Here is a 20,370-nt window from a genome sequence, read left to right as displayed (position 1 = left end):
AAAACAATTCAGAAATGTCCAATTTCTAATGATCCCAAATTGTTTATTAACACAATTTCTATGTTTTCTTTTATAATTATAGAAAATTTGAAATATTTAATTTTAAATGTTATTAATAATACTATTTCTTAAATCTAATATAGAATATGTAACTTTTTTATTTATTAAGATTATAAAATCAACTATTTAGCCTATTTATGATTTTTACACTAACAATATTTTAAATATTTAAATTTACTGATTAATTATTGTACATGAACCTCATGAGTCTTTGGTTTGATTCTTCTCATAATGATTGGAATTGCCATTATCAGTTTCCTAAGCTACAATGAAATATCTTAGAAAAACAGGATTTCTAGTATGAGGTTCGAATTTGATGAATTGGAAATGAAATCTCATTTTCCAAACGCAGCCTAAAGTAGAAACCCCTAGTAGTAAGCCAAGGATGAGAAGGTGCGTAGACTACTTGTAAGTCATAATAATTATTAATTTATTAATGTACCAAAAGAAAAATATTCATTAAATATACCGATATTGAAGAGAGAGAAAGTGCATGAATGAATGCAATCTGCAACTTCTTTGAAAACACACAGCACTTGCCTCTTTACTACTTACTGCTGTTTACTTCCTACATTCTCTACTTCCTCACTCTGTATATATTGGCTCATTATTTTTCTTCCCTACCAATCACTTGTTTGTGTCTGCTCATTTCCTTCTCAAATCTCAAATTCTCAACCACCCCTTTCCAGCCATGAACCCAAAACCATCCGTAGAATCTCTAGAAAATGGAATTTCTCAACAGGTACAGTTCATTGCCAATTGTCTTTCTTTTCGTGAATGTTTGAATTATTATTTTTTCTTCCGTATATTGTTTTGTATTAAGTTTTAAACATCATTTTGTCTCCATTATCTTGTTTTTGATTAATGGGTTGGTGTTGAATAGGCTATTAAACGGTAGGTTTTCTTTCTTTCTTGATAATGATTTCAAGAATGGTTTAAGATAAAATGGGCACCTGAGAAAATGTGAAGCTATAATGTGCAGGTAGTGAAATGAATTTCACAAATCTAAGGGAGACGTAATTTACATGTTATTTATGGTTTTGTGGATTTTTTTTTTTTTTTTTTTTTTTTCCTTTAAGTTTTGGATGAAATATGTTCTGTAAGCAGTTTTCTAGAGATGTTTAATTTCCAGTGTTTAGATAGGAGGAGGATAACTATTGGGTGGATTGAGTTTTACTGGACTCAATGCAACAGGGATTTTGAGTGTTTTTGGTGTCTAATTAAATTGTCAGTAATTAAAATGTTATAAAAAAATGTATGTTTGTGTATAGTACATATTAGTTGGAATTAACTGATTAAACATGGAGTTGTGATAGAAGAAATCAAGAATAGGTATAGAATGTGCAATACATGAAGTCTCCTGTTTGAAAAATTGGTATGACCTACCCTGCTTCTAACAGAGAAGTGCATAGGGTTCAATCCCAATGTGAAGTAATGCCTTTGATTTCTTTTCTTTTGCATTCCTCCTATTTGTTTATATAATGTTTGCTAAATTTGGTTTGCTAAATCAGAATGTGAAGAGGGCGTCGTGTTCAGCCATGTTCATTTTGGCTTATCAGAGTCTTGGGGTGGTTTATGGGGATCTCAGTACCTCTCCACTCTATGTTTACAAGACCACCTTCTCTGGAAAGTTGAGCCTCCGTGAGGATGATGAGGAGATCTATGGGGTGCTTTCCTTCATTTTCTGGACATTTACTCTTATTCCTCTCTTCAAATATATCTTCATTGTGATGTCTGCCGATGACAACGGTGAAGGTACAGCTTCGTCGTTTGCTGGCTTTATTATCAAGCTACTTGAAGAAAATTGAGTTTGTGGCTGAAAAATTATGCCATGTGCTGACCTCAGGGTTGCATTTTTCATGCTATTTATTAATAAACATTCAATATGAGAGTAGTTCATTGACGATGAAGTAAACAGAGAGATATTAGGGCAAGAGTCACTTTTGGTCCCAAAATCACTATGAACAATTGCAATCAAATTTGATGCTTCAATAAATAAATTAAGCAAGTGGGCCTGTTTGGTAGCATTTTGCCCTTGTAATTTACTAATTTAAAAAAATGGCTTCTTTTCTTCTTGTTTCTTGATTTATTGTTGCTTCCATTTTCTTTTCATTTTGTAAAACTTACACAGGCCATAGGATTTCTTTAGTTTTTCTCTTGTTCTTTAATTTTTCATGATTCCTTTTTCCTCCAAATGCAGCAAAAAAGTGTGTTAATGGTGCATCCACACGGCCAAACATTCTAGCTCTTTCTATATCCTCGGGAAAAACAATCTTGAACTGTTAAATTGGAATGCCAGAGTTGGCTTCTTTTTATTTGTTATATGAAATTATAATTGAATAGTCTCTCGTTTTAAATTAGACGCTTCACTCAGTGAATGACTCTGTAAAGTATGTCAATAATTTCATCTGTTCAAAGATGCCTGCTACAAGATTGGAGAAAGTAGAAAGAAGGCTTATCAATGTCAACTTCTCATTTATAGTGCAGGTGGTACATTTGCATTATACTCTCTACTCTGCCGTCATGCAAGACTTGGCATTCTACCGAATCAACAAGAAACAGATGAAAAGTTGTCTGCGTATGCTATAGAAGGAACATCGAACACATGGCAGAGTTCTGCTCTAAAGTCATTCTTTGGAAAGTACCCAAAATGCCGTAAGGGACTGTTGATCTTTGTTCTGCTGGGAACCTGCATGGCAATTGGGGATGGTGTATTTACTCCTGCAATATCAGGTAGCTGGATCTAGTGCAACACCCCTAATATTCTAATACTGTTTACTTTGCAAGTCTTGTATGCCATTTTCACCTGGATTTAGCATATTCCTGATCATAATTATGTCAACTCAACCTGGTATGATATAGGCATATAATTTGTATCAGATTGTTCTGCAGATTCATACACTAGCTAACTAGCAACTGTTGCAACTAATTTTTAGGCATTTCTTGCACAAGTTTTTTGTGTTAGAGACAATTGCATTGATTATATTTTACCTGTGGTTATTATCCCTTGAATCCTAGAATTTATTTTCTGGTGTGAAAGTATAAGTGAATCTATATTACTTTACATGCCCTTGCACCTATTTGAAGGTTTGATTTTATGTGATCTAATGCTATTGGTATTTGTCATTCATTCTTCTGGATCCTACCTGTGCTTGTGTGTATATATATACATATATGTTATTTTTCAATAACACTTGCACAAACCTTTTGATTTTATTCATCTTTGGAAAATTTATGTTTCTGGGATAAGAAGAGTTCATGAATAACATTGAGATATTTGGCATGATTATCCTTTTCAGTTCTTTCAGCAGTTTCAGGTGCCAAACTAAAGTTCACAGGACTTCATGAGAGTAAGTTTAGTTTCATTTACTACAATTACCAATTATTAACCGTTGACTAGTATCATTATCTGAGAAGCTTCTACCGTTTTTTCTCTTCCAGATTATATCGTTCTCATATCATGTGTCATCTTAGTGGGGCTTTTCTCTCTTCAGCATCACGGAACGCACAAAGTTGCTTTCATGTTTGCACCAATTGTCACAGCATGGCTTCTTTGTATTAGCGGCATTGGAATACATAACATAATCAAGTGGAATCCGTGTATATTTCGTGCACTTTCTCCGATTTACATGTTGAAGTTCCTCAGAAGCACAGGCAAGGAAGGTTGGGTGTCTCTAGGAGGAGTGGTTCTTTCAATCACAGGTACCTTTTTCACACTTCTGATATAGTCATAGTGGTTTACTTGCAGATGAATGAAGCCACTAATAACATATTTTCCTTGGATTACTGTCTCAGGTGTCGAGACAATGTTTGCTGACATAGGGCACTTCTCCACGTTGTCGATTAAGGTAATCTACATTTCATGCCTTACACATATTAAAAGGGAAACTGCTCATCTTCCAGAAAAAAAGAAGGGAAACTGCTTTGATTGGTTAATTTGATTTTATTATTATTTTTATATATATTCTTGATGATATAAAAAGATTGTCCCAGATAGCCTTCACATTTCTGGTGTATCCTTCTTTGGTTCTTGCATACTTGGGTGAGGCTGCATTCCTCTCTAGGCACCATGAAGATATCCAGAGAAGTTTCTATAAAGCCATACCAGGCAATACCATACTGAAATACCCAAAAGTTAAAGTTATTCCTACTTTATTCATTGTATTAATGTCAAGTCTCATATGTGCAGAACCTGTATTTTGGCCGGTGTTCATAGTGGCTACTTTTGCATCCGTGGTAGGAAGTCAGGCTGTAATATCAGCTACCTTCTCCATTATAAGCCAGTGCTGTGCATTGAATTGTTTTCCCCGTGTCAAAATCGTTCATACTTCAAGTAAAATATATGGGCAGATATACATTCCAGAGGTCAACTGGATGCTAATGTGCCTCTGTTTAGCCGTGACAATCGGATTAAGGGACACGAACATGATTGGACATGCTTATGGTATAAATCTAAACTGTTGACTTTTTGTCCAAATTGTTAATTATACCTTCGAGGCCATTCATGGGTGCTAATTTTTAATTGCATTGTGTTGAGTTTGTAGGGCTGGCAGTCACTACTGTTATGTTTGTCACAACTTGTTTAATGGCAATGGTGATGACAATTGTGTGGAAGCAAAATATAGTTACAACCTTCGCATTTCTAGTGTTTTTTGGATCAGTGGAACTCCTTTACCTCTCAGCGGCCATTTTTAAGGTCCCAGAAGGTGGCTGGATCCCACTTACTTTGTCCTTGATTTTTATGGGCATAATGTTTTTGTGGAACTATGGAACGTTAAAGAAACACCAGTTTGATGTGGAGAACAAGGTCTCAATGGATAGGATATTGTCTTTGGGGCCAAGCCTTGGCATGGTTCGGGTTCCTGGAATTGGACTTATTTACACTCATCTGGTGGCAGGCATCCCTGCTGTCTTTGGACACTTTGTGACAAACTTGCCTGCATTCCATCAGGTGGTAGTTTTCATATGTGTCAAATCTATTCAAGTTCCTTATGTTAGAGACAAGGAACGACTCCTCGTAGGCAGAGTAGGTCCAAAAGAGTATGGCATGTTCCGGTGCATTGTGAGATATGGTTACAAGGATCTGCAACAAGAGAATTATAATTTTGAGAATAGATTGGTTTCTGCAATCATACAATTTGTAGAAACAGAAGGAGGTGAGCTTGATAAACCAATGACAGAATCATTAACAGTGTTTAGAAGCTCCGATGCTGAAGGCCTTGATGCTTCTGAATGCACCTTCACATACCCTGGTCATGAAGAGAAAATGGTGCATTCTATCCATGACATCGAAGTGGTGAAATCAGAGATTTGGAATTTGGAAGGCCCTAGTCTCAAAGATGAATCTGTTCAGATACTGAAAGCTAAGGAGTCTGGCATTGCTTATATCCTTGGGCATTCTTATGCGAAGGCAATCAAATCGTCTTCAATTTTGAAGAAATTTGCTATCGATATTGTGTATGCTTTTCTCAGCAAGAATTGTAGGGGACCTGATGCTGTTCTAAATGTGCCACACACTTCTTTGCTAGAAGTTGGTATGATTTACTATGTCTGACTTTTACAGAAAATGTGCATATTGTACTTTTCTGTAGACTCTCTCTTGCCCTCAACAAGAAGAAAGGAGTAGCTAGCTAGCTAGGCCTTAATACTGACAAGTTACAGAATTAAGGTGGCATCATGCATGAACCTCTATGTAACTGCTTTGTGATATATCATATACGCAGATAAAGCCAATGGGCTTCAGGTTTGCATACCACTGCTCTTTAGATGTAACATTGAAAAGGGCAAAAAAAAAAAAAAAAAGTTTGTTTATACAAAACTGATAATAATGGTGTGTTGTTGTAATGTTGTTCAATGAATACCATGCATTTATCAGAAAGAATCATGTGATCATGTAAAGAATTAAGGTGGCATCGTGAACCTATGATAATGAAACTGGTTTGTGATAAATATTATCCGGATGGAAAAAGAAAAAGAAAAAGAAAAAGCAATTCAGCTTGTTTCTGGTTTTGTTTATACCCAACTCATAATTATTGAGTTGGGCTTGCATGTGTTGTCACGTTCAGTGTTGGTGGGCTTTGTGTGCTCAATGCCATTGCTGTTGCTTACAGTGTGTCCAATACTAATGGCAATGGGATTTTGCACCATACGATCCATGGGATTTCTGGATTTCATTTCAGCCAAGGAACTCCAGTGCTTCCAGACTGTAACCTGCTATCACTATGCTTTGTTTGGTATAATGTAAATTGTAGTTGTAGGAATTAATTCTCATAGTTAACATCGTCACCATAAATACTCATTTTCCTTTCGCACAATATTTGGGTTCGAGTAGTTACACTATTATAATCGCATGTGTTGCAACTTGCAACTTTTTTATGATACGTCATGATTAATAAAGAATAAAAAAGAGTAATACTATTTAGTATCAAGGATGAAATGAGCTCACTCCGTTTTGTATGACAAACTAGAAAAATTGTAGTTGAATGAATTTATTCTGATAGTTAACATCCCCACCATAAATACTAGGGATGACAACGGGTGGAGTTGGGGTGGAGTTGGCTAAACTCTACTCCAGAACAGATTTATAATTTGTGTATTATCTCCGCCCCTACTCTGGCAGACAAAGTACTGATTCTGGATACTTCTTTTAACTGCGTGGCGGGGGCTGGTTATGCCACTTTTATTATTTAATAATAAAAAAAAAATAGCCCAATGTGTTAAAATTAAACTGATAAATAAACTGGTCCAACTTCTAAATTACTAAATAGTGAATATTATATATATATATATATATATATATATATATATATATATATATATATATACATATATAATCGGGGCGGGGGCGGGTTCATCACTAAATCCGCTCCCACCCAAACCCGCTTCGGGTTTTTAATTATTTTATCATACTCGTCCCAAATTCATTTAGGTGGCTACTAAATCCACCCCATTATGGGTGAGGCGGGGCAGAAACCTGCTGGGGTCAGAGGGAGATATGGACTGTAATTGTAAGGCCTTCTTAAGAAGGTGATGACGAGTAAGATGGCAATTAATCTCAATGTGTTTAGTGCGCTCATGAAAGACATCATTGTGTGCAATCTGGGTTGCACTCTAATTATCACAATAGATAGTAGTGGAAATGGATTGAGTTTGGAGAGAAAATCTAGAGCGAAAAATGGGAGGCGGATTCTTGAGGATCCGACACATTGCATGTGAAGTGCAAGATAAGGCGCGTGAAGTGCAAGAAGACCATTAATGGAACGTGGTGATGTGGTACCGGAGTTGTGAAGAACCAATACGTTGAGATGCTTGAGAGCACGTGAAAAGAGTGGGATTACCACTTGAGGTGCGCAGTACCGGAGTTGTGAAGAATCGATACGTTAAGGTGCTTGGGAGCACGTGAAAAAAGTGGGATTACCACTTAAGGCGCACGATGACCGCAGATGGCGCGTTGTGACGCGGTGACGAAACTATGAAGATCCGACACGTCGAGAGTGCTTAGAAGCACATAAAAACGTGGTAAAAGCATGAGATTACCACTTGACAGTGCATGAAAGCGGATTCATTTGACATCCCGCTGGCCTTTGTTAGAGGAAGACTTTAGACGACGAGGCTTCCCGTCGATCTTCACTGAGTAAGACTTTACAACGAGGATTATATGTAGGCATGAAGTTGATCCATACTTTGCCCAAATATGGACTGTCATAACTGTGTAGTGGGCCAACCCATGTGGATTGGTGGATGATTTTGAGTGGATCCATCGACAACCCAAAATCTGGGCTGAAACAATTCTTGAATGGGCCAAAGACAAACTAGCCTAAGACAAATTTGTGGGTGAGGCCCATCTTTGGCGGCAGCCATGTGTGGGTGGACTATACCACATGGGTCGCATGTGATGGGTGATGGGTGTTGCGTGTTGGGTGATGGCTGTTACATTATTTTTACTGTGTGTATATGTATATTGTGGTGAGATGTGTTGCAGAAAAAGCAAAACAAAGAAAAAGGTAATGGTACGTGGCGGGACCCACTAAAATATTTGGCCAAAGTAAGATGATTTTTCTGACACCTAATTGGGGCTGATGGTGAGCAGTAGGTGGATGTTGTGCCTTTAAATAAGGTGTTTTGGGTCCGTGTGAGCTACGGAGAAAAATTAGAGAAATATATAGAGGCAAAGAGAGCCAAAAGTTTGAAGCTTGGATGAATAATTATCTTTCAGTATAGAATTTTTTTTATATCTTGAATAGTTTGGGGGTAATTGTGCTTTAAATATTTTGTTTATTGTTATTTTACTCAAATTACATATATGTATTGCCTAATTTTTATGAAATTTTCTTAAAATTCTTGTTATAGTTTTTCCTATTAGGACTTTTCGTCTCATCATCTTTCAGTTTCAGGTGAACGTGGATTGTTAGTTTCGGCTTAGGTGGAAGAGTTGGCAGTTGCGAATTTATTTTAATTATTTGGAGAATTTTGTATATAAATTTGAGAACTAATTTTTGTATAAATAAGGGTATTTTTTTTTTTATATCATCCTGGAAGTATGTTGATGTATTTGTAATTTGAAAGAATTGAGGAATTTTATTAGAATTTTGGGGTGGTTACAGAAGTGATTGAGGATGCTATAAAGCTTATGTAATCGCCTGATCTGAGGTCTGGTTGGGGGATTCATGTAGTTCAGGAGATCAAGCTTTTGGCCAAGAAAGAAGATCAAGAGGCGTTGGATTCAGCTATCGACGAGCTTGTTCAGCTGGGTATGCAAAGAGAAATTGAGGACGGTGAAGTGACCGGAGATGATGGAGCACGGTGGTGCTGTTTCTAGTGGCTGTTGGAGACGGTGAAGGACGGCGAGCTCGGGACGCCGTTAGTGATGGTGCAACAATTTGTTCTGGTGCAGAGAGTGTGAATTTGTGCTTACCGCGAGCAAGGATGAACAGCGAGCAGCAAGGACGAACGGTCGGCGGTGTGATGAGGAATGCAAATGCTGGACAGCAAAGGTTAGAGAAAGTTATATATATATATATATATATATATATATATATATATGCTAGTAGTACGCAATTCAATTCAACATTTTGCAAAAAGGAGTATGTGATGGTCACTCTATTTTATTTTATTCTTTCGCAGGTACAATATGAGAGAGCTTAAGAAAGCAATTGCAACGGCAACAGGGAAGAAGAAGGATTGTGTGTGTTTCATTGAAGTGAAAATTGATAAAGGATGATACAAGCAAAGAGCTGCTTGCATGGGACCTAGAATTTCTGCGGCCAATATGGTTCTTAGCATTCAGTACCATCCCACTCTCCTATTAAGAGAACATTTAAACAAAAACCTTTAATATTCTTTATTATCAGTTATTATGTTTTCCAACTATGTGAATAGGCATCTAATTTGTAAAGTATTACATAGTGCTCTTAGTTGAATGAAATTAAGAATTGGAACTACACTGCGCTGGTGGATGCTATGCACAATGGTGAATGCAAATGCTGGACAACAAAGGTTAGAGAGAGAGAGAGTTAAACAGCATTTACCTTCCTTATTATGCATAGCATCCATCGGTGTGTAGTTCCAATTATTAATTTTATTGTAATAAATGGATTTATTTTTTCAACTTTATGATAGGTTTTTCATAAATTTATTAGCATGTGTGGTGGGCACTATGTAACACTTCAAGTCCAAAGTGATGTATGGATTTACTGTGTCTGATTCTTGCAAAAATGTGCATATTGTAATTATCAGAATACTCTATCATGCCCTCAACAAGAAGAAAGGAGTAGCTAGCTAGGCCTCTTAACACTAACCAGTTAAAGAATTAAGGTGGCTGGCATCATGAACTATGAAGCCAATGGGCTACAGGATTGCATACCACATTCACCTTTTAGATGTAATGTCAGGGTAACGTGTCACACAGTTAGGTTAGTAAATTACGACACGATATGAGTTGAAAGGGTTTGAGTTTGGTATAAACATATTTGGGTCATAAAAGTGTCAACACGATTAACCCGTTTACTTAATCGTGTCAGGTTAGGGTTTAGGGGTTCAACTCGTATAACTCATTTATAATCCATTTAAGTGTTAATGTTATAATCGTAAATATGACGTTACTTGTTTAAATCCAATTATTATAAATAGTTTAATCATTTCAATATAAACTTTGTCTATGCCATATGATTTTTTTTTTTTTTTTAAATATTTAGATTAATTATGATAATTTTTTTCTATTATTTGATATTTGATTAAATATTAAATATCTCATGTCATTAAACGAATTAACACGTTTATTTATTTAATAAATAAATTTAAATTTACCTATTTATGAATACGGTCACGGACACAAATTACCACCCCGACACTTGGTTACTATAGATTTGATCTTTTTTACTTTCATCACCGTTGGATTTGGTTCGTGTACTCAACCACACCTAATTAAGGGGCACATTTGTCATGGTCACTCACGACACCATTCACATGCGTTGTTCCCTTGTGATCCAACGCTCCTAAATTCACTCGTGCAACCCAACAAGGACTCATCTCAGCCGTTCACTACCGGTCCGCAGACTTCAATTTGGGCGGTTGTGCTTGTCCTTCCTTTGTACCCTAATTGCATGACAAGTTCACAACAGTCCAAAAGTGCCGGTCATGTGATAGCAGGTTTATAACTTTATATCTAGAAAAGGAATTTGACTTCCCACGCGCCTCCATACGCGAATCTCCACGTTTCGACATCTGATTGGTCAGACAACTAGTGTACGTGTGAAAGCGTGTGGGGATTAGTCACCTAGATACTGTCTCATTTATTTTTCCGAGAAGAGTTTTTTGTTGAGTTAAATAAAATGCTTGTTTTAAAATAAGTTTCATTTCTAATTTTCTAAAAAATAGTGTTCAATTTGATACTAATTGCTTGAGACCAGTGGCGTACCGCAGAGGGACAACGCTCAACTTTTAATTTTTTTTATTTATTAATTTTATATGAATTTTTTTTATATTTGTATAACTGTTCCTTCTCAAATTTGAATATATATATATATATATATATATATATAACGATTTTACACCCAAAAAAAAAAGAAAAAAAAACAAAAGAATGTATGACACGATTGTAAATATCTATAATTTATTTATCAATTTATCACTTATTCATAAAATATGATATTTTTTTTTCACTTTTTTAAAATATTATATTCTTTTTACTTTTAAATAAAAAAAATATATATTTCATCAAGATATTCTATCACACTTTTTACTTTATCATAAACGAATAGATTGTTTCTATCACATCTTCAATTTTTAACATTTTACACGATTAAAACAAAGTAAGCGGAACAACCATTTATCAGAAACTCAATCGATCAGTCGTATTGCAGTACGACATACAAGTAATATGATTTTTTATTTTTTATTTTTATCATCTAAATTTAAAATTATTATTTTATATTATAATTTTAATTAGAAAAATTATTAATTATTACTATCAAAATTATTTTAGGGCTTGTTGTTCTTTCAAAATTTAGTTTGTATAATTGTGTTACTAATTATTATTCTCTAAATAAGATTTAGAATTTGTTTTTATTTGTAACTCAAATAAATGAAATCACAGATTCACTGATATCATGATTTTTTTTTTTCTTTTTACATATGTGATATATATATATTAGAACCGTTAGGTAACTGTGTTATTTTCTTTTTCATATTTTATTCTTGTCCTTTGAATATGATTTTTTTTTTTTTTTTTAAGTATATTTAATTGAATGAACTCAATTTTGAAATAGTAACGAATAATTTGAAAAATCGTTGTGAATGTACTGAATAGAAATATAATGAATCAATGTTTTAATTTTTACATATATTGTTTAGGTTCAAATTATATATATATATATAAATTAAAGATGGCCTTAACAGAAGAAAATTTCTGATTATGCCACTGCTTGAGACTGTTTTTAGAACACAGAACGAAGCTTTAGTCCAAAGTGATGTATGGATTTAGTGATTTACTATGTCTGATTATTGCAAAAATGTGCATATTGTAATATTATCAGAACACTAGTCTATCTTGCCCTCAACAACAAGAAAGGAGTAGCTAGCTAGGCCTCTTAACACTGACCAGTTAAAGAATCAAGGTGGCTGGCATCATGAACCTATGAAACTGCTTTGTGACTTTATCCAGATGAAGCCAATGGGCTACAGGATTGCATACCACGTTCACCTTTTAGATGTAATGTCAGGGTACATGATGTTGTTCTAAACGTGCCACACACTTGGTTACTATAAGACCTTTATTATTTTTGATCGGGTTTGGTTCGTGTACTCAAACACGGACTTGGTCCGTGTACTCAACCACACCCAATGTCGTTAATAAAATTTTAAAAATTGACAAAATTGACCTAAATCTTTTCTTATATTAAAAGACTTCAATAATATTATATTTTGACACAAAATGACAAATATATCATAAAATGTTATTGAAATGTAAAATATCAATTTTTATATTATTAAATTTTACAAAAATAAATTTCCTTTTTTTGATAATGACATTTGATTAGGTTTCTTTTAGGGGTTGATTAAGTTTGTTTTTTCTTAGGTCAAAGTTATAAAGCTAAACATCGATCTATTCATGTATAATTTGTCCAAATTTCAAAAAGAAAAAATTAGTGTAATTTACCTTTACAAAAATATACAACCTTCTGAAAAAAAAAATATTTATAAATAAATAAGTAGAGGAATTGGGTTGGGTTGGGTTGGGCTTGGCTTATCCGTACAAGTGCCCAAGCCAGTCCCAGCGACTAAAATTGACACCGGGCTAAAAAAAATTTATACCCGCCAACAAAATGATGTTAAAACACGCCCAAAGAGATACTACGTATTTGGCTTTTATTAAACTGCTTAGGTTGGACCAGTTCTCCATTCCTAAGAAATTATTAAAAAATAAAGGTGTAAAATTTAATTACGAAGGGTAGTAAATTAAAAAAAAATTAAAATTTGAAAAACATTGCAATAAATTAGATAAAATTTATTTCTTGGGGAGGAGGTCGTAATTCGTATTCCTAATTTCGTTGTTATAATTGTTACTCCTACTTATATATACACACACATGTACATTCTTCACTCTAATCAACTATTGTTACTTTTACTTTATATATATACACATGCTCCTCCCAAATTGATGATTAGTTTCCTGAACTCTCCACCTAAATATATATATTTACACAACTTTCAATTCTTCTACTTATTCTCCAATCTACAAATTTCTTCCTAATTTATCAATATTTTAAAATCTCAATTCTCAATCTCTTCTCAACACTCTATACTTCTTTATTATTTATAATCTATCATATTATTTATTGCGAAAACTCCCATTATGAATATTTTTGACAAAAAAACCCTCCTCGACTATTTTATAGGATGTTTTTAACTGAAATAATTTTTCAAAGAAAATTACCTCTTAACAACAAAGAAATTAACTTCTCTCGCCTTATTGTTAAGACAATTTTTTTTTTCTTCTCTCCCCATCAAGTAAGCACTGTAAGAAGGAAACAGGCTTTTGGATTCACTGTTATATATCTTTTGCCTTTGTGATCAAAATATTGTGCTGGGTAATATAATAATGTATTAGCATATATGTAGTTAATGTGTATATGGAAGGATATATGATATACATTTAATATTATATAATTTTTTAATCAAGTGTTTCGGAATGGTACTTCTATGTGTCTTGTTTTTAGAATCTGAAAAGTTTGGGGGTAAGCAAAAAATACCTCTTTATTTTGAAAAATGTTCAAATAACATTTTTGTTATTCAAACACAACCTTTTAATTTCAAAAAGTTACAAATAAAGACTTTTTGTCAAAAGATAATTGAAAAATTGAAAATACCTCCATTATTCTTTATTCAATGGTAATAAAAAATGAAAGAAAGTTGAAATTACTTTAAAGGACAATCCCAATGCGCCGATGTTTTGGCTCTCTTGCTACACGTACTTGCATCAGGCATGTGTGCTTCCTCCACCGACAACAACAACAAAGGCCGCCGCCGCCGTTGCCGTCCATAGCAACGCGTGGAGCACCAGCCAGAGAATGTCGCCGGAGAATGTCACAGTAGGTCCACCCTCCGAGAATCGGAGAACTGCCGGAGAATTAAAAGCAGTGTCCTAGGAAAATTTCAAATTTTTTGGTGCCTTTGGTGACCTCCGCGAAGGTGTTAAAGAAATTCCAGAAGGAAGAACAACGGCACGGTCGATAGTGCAGCCGACGAAGACGCCGTCGCTGAGCTCGGTGAATTGGACGGCGGTCAATGGCTTATAGTGGGCAGCGTAGCTGAGAGTGTTGTAGAAGGTGAAGAACTGTTTGAAGCAATGGGGTACGTCTAGAGGGGCTAGAATGTCGTCGATGAAGAGGTGTTTGGCCCGGGCCTGAAGGAATTTGACGCCGGCGTCATTGCAGAGGATTTGAACATGGCCATCGGGGTCGGTGGAGAGTAGGCCGGCGAGGGCGGGGAAGTGACAGAGAGTTAGAGAAAGAGAGTTTGAGGATTGTTGAGTAAAGAAGAGCCATTTGGAAGTCTGCATCTTCATCATCTGAAATTGTACATGTCTGATGAGCTTCTTTTTGTTGTATATCTTCTGAAATTGTACATGACTGAGCCTGTTTTTGTTGTGTATCTTCTTCTTCTACGGGTTCTTCATCTGAATTCGTAAGAACCTGAGTCGGTTGGTTTAGGTTAAAACGCACAATTCTTGGTTCCAAATTGCTAGCCCTGCTCTTCGCCATGGAGAAAACTGTAGAGACTTCTTCTAGATTAAACGTGTGGGTGTGTGTATATATTACACACAGATATGTGTATATATATGTATGACTGCGTCTTGGAGGAAGTTCCTGTTCTGTATGATTAGAAATTTATGGTCATCAATAACCTAAACCCTCACAAAATCTTAATCCCCACAAGGTCAGTGTTCCTATTCGAGAGATTAATGAAAATTATATATAAACATGTATGGGTCACGAACAATGGAAGGAGTTGGAAGAAAAATTAAAGAAATGAAGGATATAATACGAGAGGGAAATATAAATACAATGAGTATTATATATTATATATATATATATATATATATATATATATATATATATTATATATAGATTATTTATAAAAAGAAAATTAATTAATACAAATAAGAAAAAATAATGTAGAGAAAGAATATATATATATATATATATATATATATATATATATATATATTACTCATATTTCTCTTTCATATTTATATTATATCCCTCAATTCTATATGTAGTACTCATATTTATATATATATATATATAGAGTATTTATAGAAATAAAATTAATTAAATAAGGTTATTATACATATTATATATAGAAATGAGAGAGAGAATGAGTAAAGGGTAGTTTGGTTATTATATATATTATATATTTAGAAATTAATTATTTAGAGAGGAGAGAATAATAAAATTTAAAAATTAATTTTATGTTTTAAAAAAAACTCTCCTGTATTTTTTAAAGTGTGCAAAAAACCTCTTGCGGGCATTTTGGGTAGCACAAAAGGGTAGTTTTGGTATTTAAGGTTGACTTTTGATCACATGCACGGCCCATGTCAATTTTTTTTGGTCAGAAGTCCTTATTTGCAACTTTTTGAAATTAGAAGGGTTATGTTTGAACAACAGAGATGTTATTTGCACATTTTTTAAAATAGAAGGGTGTTTTTTGCACTTGTTCAAACTAAAGAAAATAAATTTTAATTACAAATAATAATAATAATAAATATACAAATCAACTTAGTCATTTTATTGTATTAGGTGCAATAGTAGTTACATATTGAAGGTATTTCTTTCAAAGTGTTCCTGAAATGATTAGGGTATGGCTTGGTAATACATGGATGCTTGAAAATTTACATGGAGATAGGTAAGGTAATGGAGTATACAACCTTCCATAAAAAAATAAAATTAAAAAAAATCAAGTATACACATGTATCTTCTATATATGTACATACTCCATTGGGTCAAGCTGATATCACAGCCAAATATATATCTTCTATATATATATATATAAACCAAATTTATTCACCATTGGTTGCATATATGGGGAGACTCACGGATCAGTACCAACACTCTGGTAAGCGTATGAAATAAAAAATTAAATTTTTGTTCCCCTTCATACAATTTGAGAGCCCCTGATTCATTTGTCACGTCTTTGCTTTGTTTTTTAGAAAATTGGTAATTACAGCCATATATACAAAATACACGTACTGGTGGTGGGTGGTGGGTGGCGGTGGGTGGTTGAAGTGATATATAGAGAGAAAGTGGGGGTGATAAAGAGAGAAGATAATGAGTAGAGAGAGAAATTGCTTATTTTACACAGTTAACCAAAATAATAATAATAATAATAAAATCAGTGGTGAGTATTTTATAAATAGTGCATGATTACTAAACACAGTTAAGTTAGAATCACCCCAAATAGGTGAGAGGAATTTTTATCAAAAATATTTTTGAGGAATTTTTTATCAACAATATTTTTAAGGAATTTTTCGCAATTGGTTAATAATTGAGTGTTTTTTTTTTTATTTTTTTATTTTATATATTTCGCCCGTATTTATATGAATAGTAAAAAAAATAGAAAATATACAAGGCATAATAAAAAAAATAATAATAATAATAGCATATGTGGGGTCTAATTTTTTTTTTTTTTTTTAAAAAAAAATTACATTGGAATATATCTGTATTTATTTCTTTCTATTTTCATTTTTTTGTTTGGAATTTTAAATGTTTTTTAAACAAGAAAAAAAATTATTTCCTACTTTTTTTTAAATTATTTTGAAAGTTAAATAAACACGCACAAGCTATTCACATGTCCCGGGAGAGGTAATATATAATTGGACTACAAGTCTTATAATCGCCTACATTCCCACTGCCTAAACTAAGAACCATTCTCGAATAAAGTACCATATAAAAAAGGGCGAATTGTATAAAATTTCCAGTGACCAGATTTGATTTAAACCTTCTCTATTTATTTATTATTATTATTTATCATTTATTTTAATTTAATCTTTGTATAATTCGAAAACACAGGGCGTTTAAAAAGGGGTCGGTTTGAATGTGACTTTGCATTGGCAATTTTTGTGATAAAAATGCCCCTTAACAAAGCCATTAAATGCCCAAGTAACATTCAAATTTGTTCTCATTTGGAGAACGTGAGAGTAGGGATGGCAACAGGGTGGGAATTCCATTCCCCATTACCATCCCCGAAGCATTTTTCATTCCCCATCCCCGTCCTTATTTCCGTTAAAATTTTGTTAGAATTCCCATACCCGCCCCCGCCCCTGCCCCCGCCCCCTCCACCTTATCCCCATCCCTGCCCCGCCCCGCCCCCGGCCTCATAATTTTTTTTATTAAAAAAAAACATATATATTTTTTTATTTTTATATATATAATAAATCTAATTTAGTAATAAATTATTATATGTAAGGGTATAGTAGTAACTTCGCACTTAATCGGGGCGGGCAGGGGTGGATTTACCCCATCCCTGCCCTCGCCTCCGGCCCCGACGGGAATTCATAAATTGGCCCCATCCCCATTCCCATTTAGCTAAAAGGATCCTCATCCCCGCTATAAACGGGGGATGGGGAATTTGCCATCCCTACGTGAGAGCATCTTCAATGTAAAATATTATTTCTTTATTGTAAAGTTATATTTTAAGAGAAGTTATAGTGCCAAAATGTTATATTTTGGTATACTTCATCCTTTGAATTACTTTTCTTATTTTAATCAATGCATTATTTTTACTTTTTTATGTGACTTTCCAACCCATGTCTTGCACAAAAAAAAAAAAAAAAACAAAACAAAAATATCATCTCAAGTTCTCAACTTATAGTAACCTATTATATATGAGAAAATTTTGAGAATCTCATATTTTGAGAGGTTGTATAGCACATTATTAGAGTGTATCAGAAAAACAAAATCTCCTGTAGTTTGAGTTTGAGAGGACATTTGAGAGAGTGTTGGACGCTCTAACGGCTTAATATAATGTGAGTTTTACACCAAAAAAAAAAATAATAATAATAGTAATAATAATAAAAATAAAGTGGAATTTTTGTTAGTAAATTTCATTAGTTATTTCATATTTTTGAATTTAGCATTAAGATATTTTTAATCTTTAGTTTCATTATTAGCTAATTGGCTTGTGCTATCCTTTGAATTAAAAAATTTACAAAAAAAAAAAAAAAAAGAAAAAAAAAAGCACTCTATCTAAATTTTTTGAATACACGAGCCATTTTCTATCATACTTTTATCCATTTGAAAATTTATGAACCTAATATGTCGCGAAAAAATACTTAGATTTTTCATCTTTAGAAAAATTGATATTATTAAATCTAAGTAGACTATTTTCTATTAATAAAACTCTTAATTTTGTTTTAATATTTCCCATTGTCTAGGGTCATAGATATTTCGTAGGAATAGAATATGATTTTTTTATTAAAATCTTTATTTTTCTTACATGTTACACTTTCTTCTAATTTTTTGGTATTGTTCTTTATAAGGATTTTTCTTATTACACATTTGATTATCATTATGAATCAAGTCACTAATATTTTTTTCTTTCACTATTGTATAATCTTCTAATTACTTTAGATAACTTGGTTGTTCATTTGTTGAATTTTCATCTATTTTATTTTATTTTATTTTTTTGATTATTAATTGTAACAATTTTATCAATCAATTACTCCGTTTTAAGTTTTTCATATCCGGATTCATAATTTTTAGTAGACATATTTAACAATATAAATAAAAATGATCACAGTTCAGACAAAAATTAATAAAACTATAAAATAATTTAAGTTATAGAACAACATAACTTGATTTTGAAAAATTCAACCTATATTTGAACTAATTATTCAATAGAATAAAAGTGTGTTAACTTTTGAAAAAAAGAAAAGTGTGTTCAAAATCTTTCAGTGGACTGAGATTGTAAATTGTTGGGGGTGCACAGTCTAGTTTGGGACGGTTCTTGATGGAACTGGAACCAAACCGCTCCCAAGGGTTCCTAAAAATTTGGAACCGGAATCATTAAGACATGAAACCGAATCGTAAAGACTGGTTTGTTTCAATTCGGTTTCATTGTTCCCATTATAAAAATTTTAAAAATAAATTGTTTACTTTTTCAAAAAAAAAAAAAAAAAAAAATCCTTTTGGTATGTTATTTAAATTAATACATAAATGTTTACGGAAGATCACATTCATTCTGTCAATTAGTATGTCTAACTCACTTTAATAAACATTATGATAAACTGTTGTTGCAAGAACCAAACATTCTGGGCTAATGAAATAATGATAGCTAGTATTTATTTATTTATTTATTTATTTTTACGTAAACATTGAAATAATAATACATTTGAAAGAGTTGAAGATTCAAAATGCATCACACCAATCTGTATTTGATCCAAATAATTATAATATATATTATCATTATATTGTATAATTTTAAAATAATATATATTATATACACAATATATAATCGGTTCGGTTCGATCCTAAAGGGTTTGAATCAGAACCGAAACTCAACGGTTAATTCCAAAATTTTGGAATCAAAATCGGTACCGAATCGGTGTGGAATTGGAATCGAACCGCCGGTCCACTTCGGTTCGGTTCCATCGATTTTTTGTGTAGCCCTATAAATTGTAACTAGTATTAAATGCAGGGGAGAGAAAAAAATTATAACAAGAGAGGAGGAAAACTACGTGAGGAGTTAAAATTTGGCACATTCGCGGTCAGCCTGAGTCTTCAAGGTCCATGAAACCAGTTTTAATTTTACCACTCATTACCTTCTTTCTGAGGCGGCTAATCCGGTGTTGTGAAATATAGAAGTTGGGATGTCTCCTAGCATTTAACATTAGAGCTGGTGTAGTTGTGTAATGATCAGGAGGTATATATATTTTTCTATTATATTATTTAATATTGAAAAATATATATAATAGAAAAATATATATATTTTTACATAAGAATAATTTGAGATTTAATATTATTTTTAAAACATTAAAATAATACATAAAGGTCTTCAAATAAGAATAATAATAATACAGAAAGATATCAAATAATTGAAAAAGAATAACTTGAGGTTTTACTTAATATTTTTTTAATATAAAATAAAATTATAAATTATAACTATAAAATGTGGGGAATGAGGTGACCTTTTCCATTCCTATCTCCTGTCACGCTAACTGTTTAAGAAAAAGGATAACCGCTAACTGTTTAAGAAAAAAGATAATATTTAACAACTCATTGGTAAGTAGCTTTATCATACTCACCCATCATGTGT

At 33.0% G+C, this 20,370-nt stretch overlaps 1 protein-coding gene and 1 long non-coding RNA gene across 5 annotated transcripts; both read left to right on the top strand.

Annotated features, from left to right (window-relative positions):
* Nucleotides 1-549: 549 nt before the first annotated feature.
* On the top strand, nt 550-5,834 carry LOC132269317 (potassium transporter 1). Of its 2 annotated transcripts, XM_059770468.1 has the most exons (9): nt 550-802; nt 1,572-1,815; nt 2,548-2,793; nt 3,360-3,410; nt 3,502-3,762; nt 3,856-3,908; nt 4,054-4,168; nt 4,250-4,504; nt 4,605-5,834. In XM_059770468.1, the coding sequence occupies exons 1-9, from the start codon at nt 752-754 to the stop codon at nt 5,612-5,614; spliced, it is 2,286 nt and encodes a 761-aa protein (XP_059626451.1). In that variant the 5' UTR covers nt 550-751; the 3' UTR covers nt 5,615-5,834. The 2 variants fall into 2 exon arrangements, with proteins under 2 accessions (XP_059626451.1, XP_059626450.1); XM_059770467.1 differs by having other exon boundaries at nt 4,054-4,504.
* Nucleotides 5,835-8,066: 2,232 nt separating this feature from the next.
* Nucleotides 8,067-9,690, top strand: LOC132269316 (uncharacterized). Of its 3 annotated transcripts, none has more exons than XR_009469454.1 (3): nt 8,167-8,310; nt 8,454-9,053; nt 9,184-9,690. It is a non-coding gene; the product is annotated as an uncharacterized LOC132269316 (long non-coding RNA). The 3 variants fall into 3 exon arrangements; XR_009469455.1 differs by having other exon boundaries at nt 8,180-8,310; nt 8,448-9,053; XR_009469453.1 differs by having other exon boundaries at nt 8,067-9,053.
* The last annotated feature ends 10,680 nt before the right edge of the window (nt 9,691-20,370 follow it).

Source organism: Cornus florida, unplaced genomic scaffold (genome assembly GCF_030987335.1).
Source record: "Cornus florida cultivar Cherokee Brave unplaced genomic scaffold, ASM3098733v1 CherokeeBrave_3.0.0_Hap2_Chr08, whole genome shotgun sequence".
In the NCBI taxonomy this organism is placed as follows: domain Eukaryota; kingdom Viridiplantae; phylum Streptophyta; class Magnoliopsida; order Cornales; family Cornaceae; genus Cornus; species Cornus florida.
Note: the sequence above shows the minus strand (reverse complement) of the source record. Positions and strands in the feature narration are given on the sequence as shown.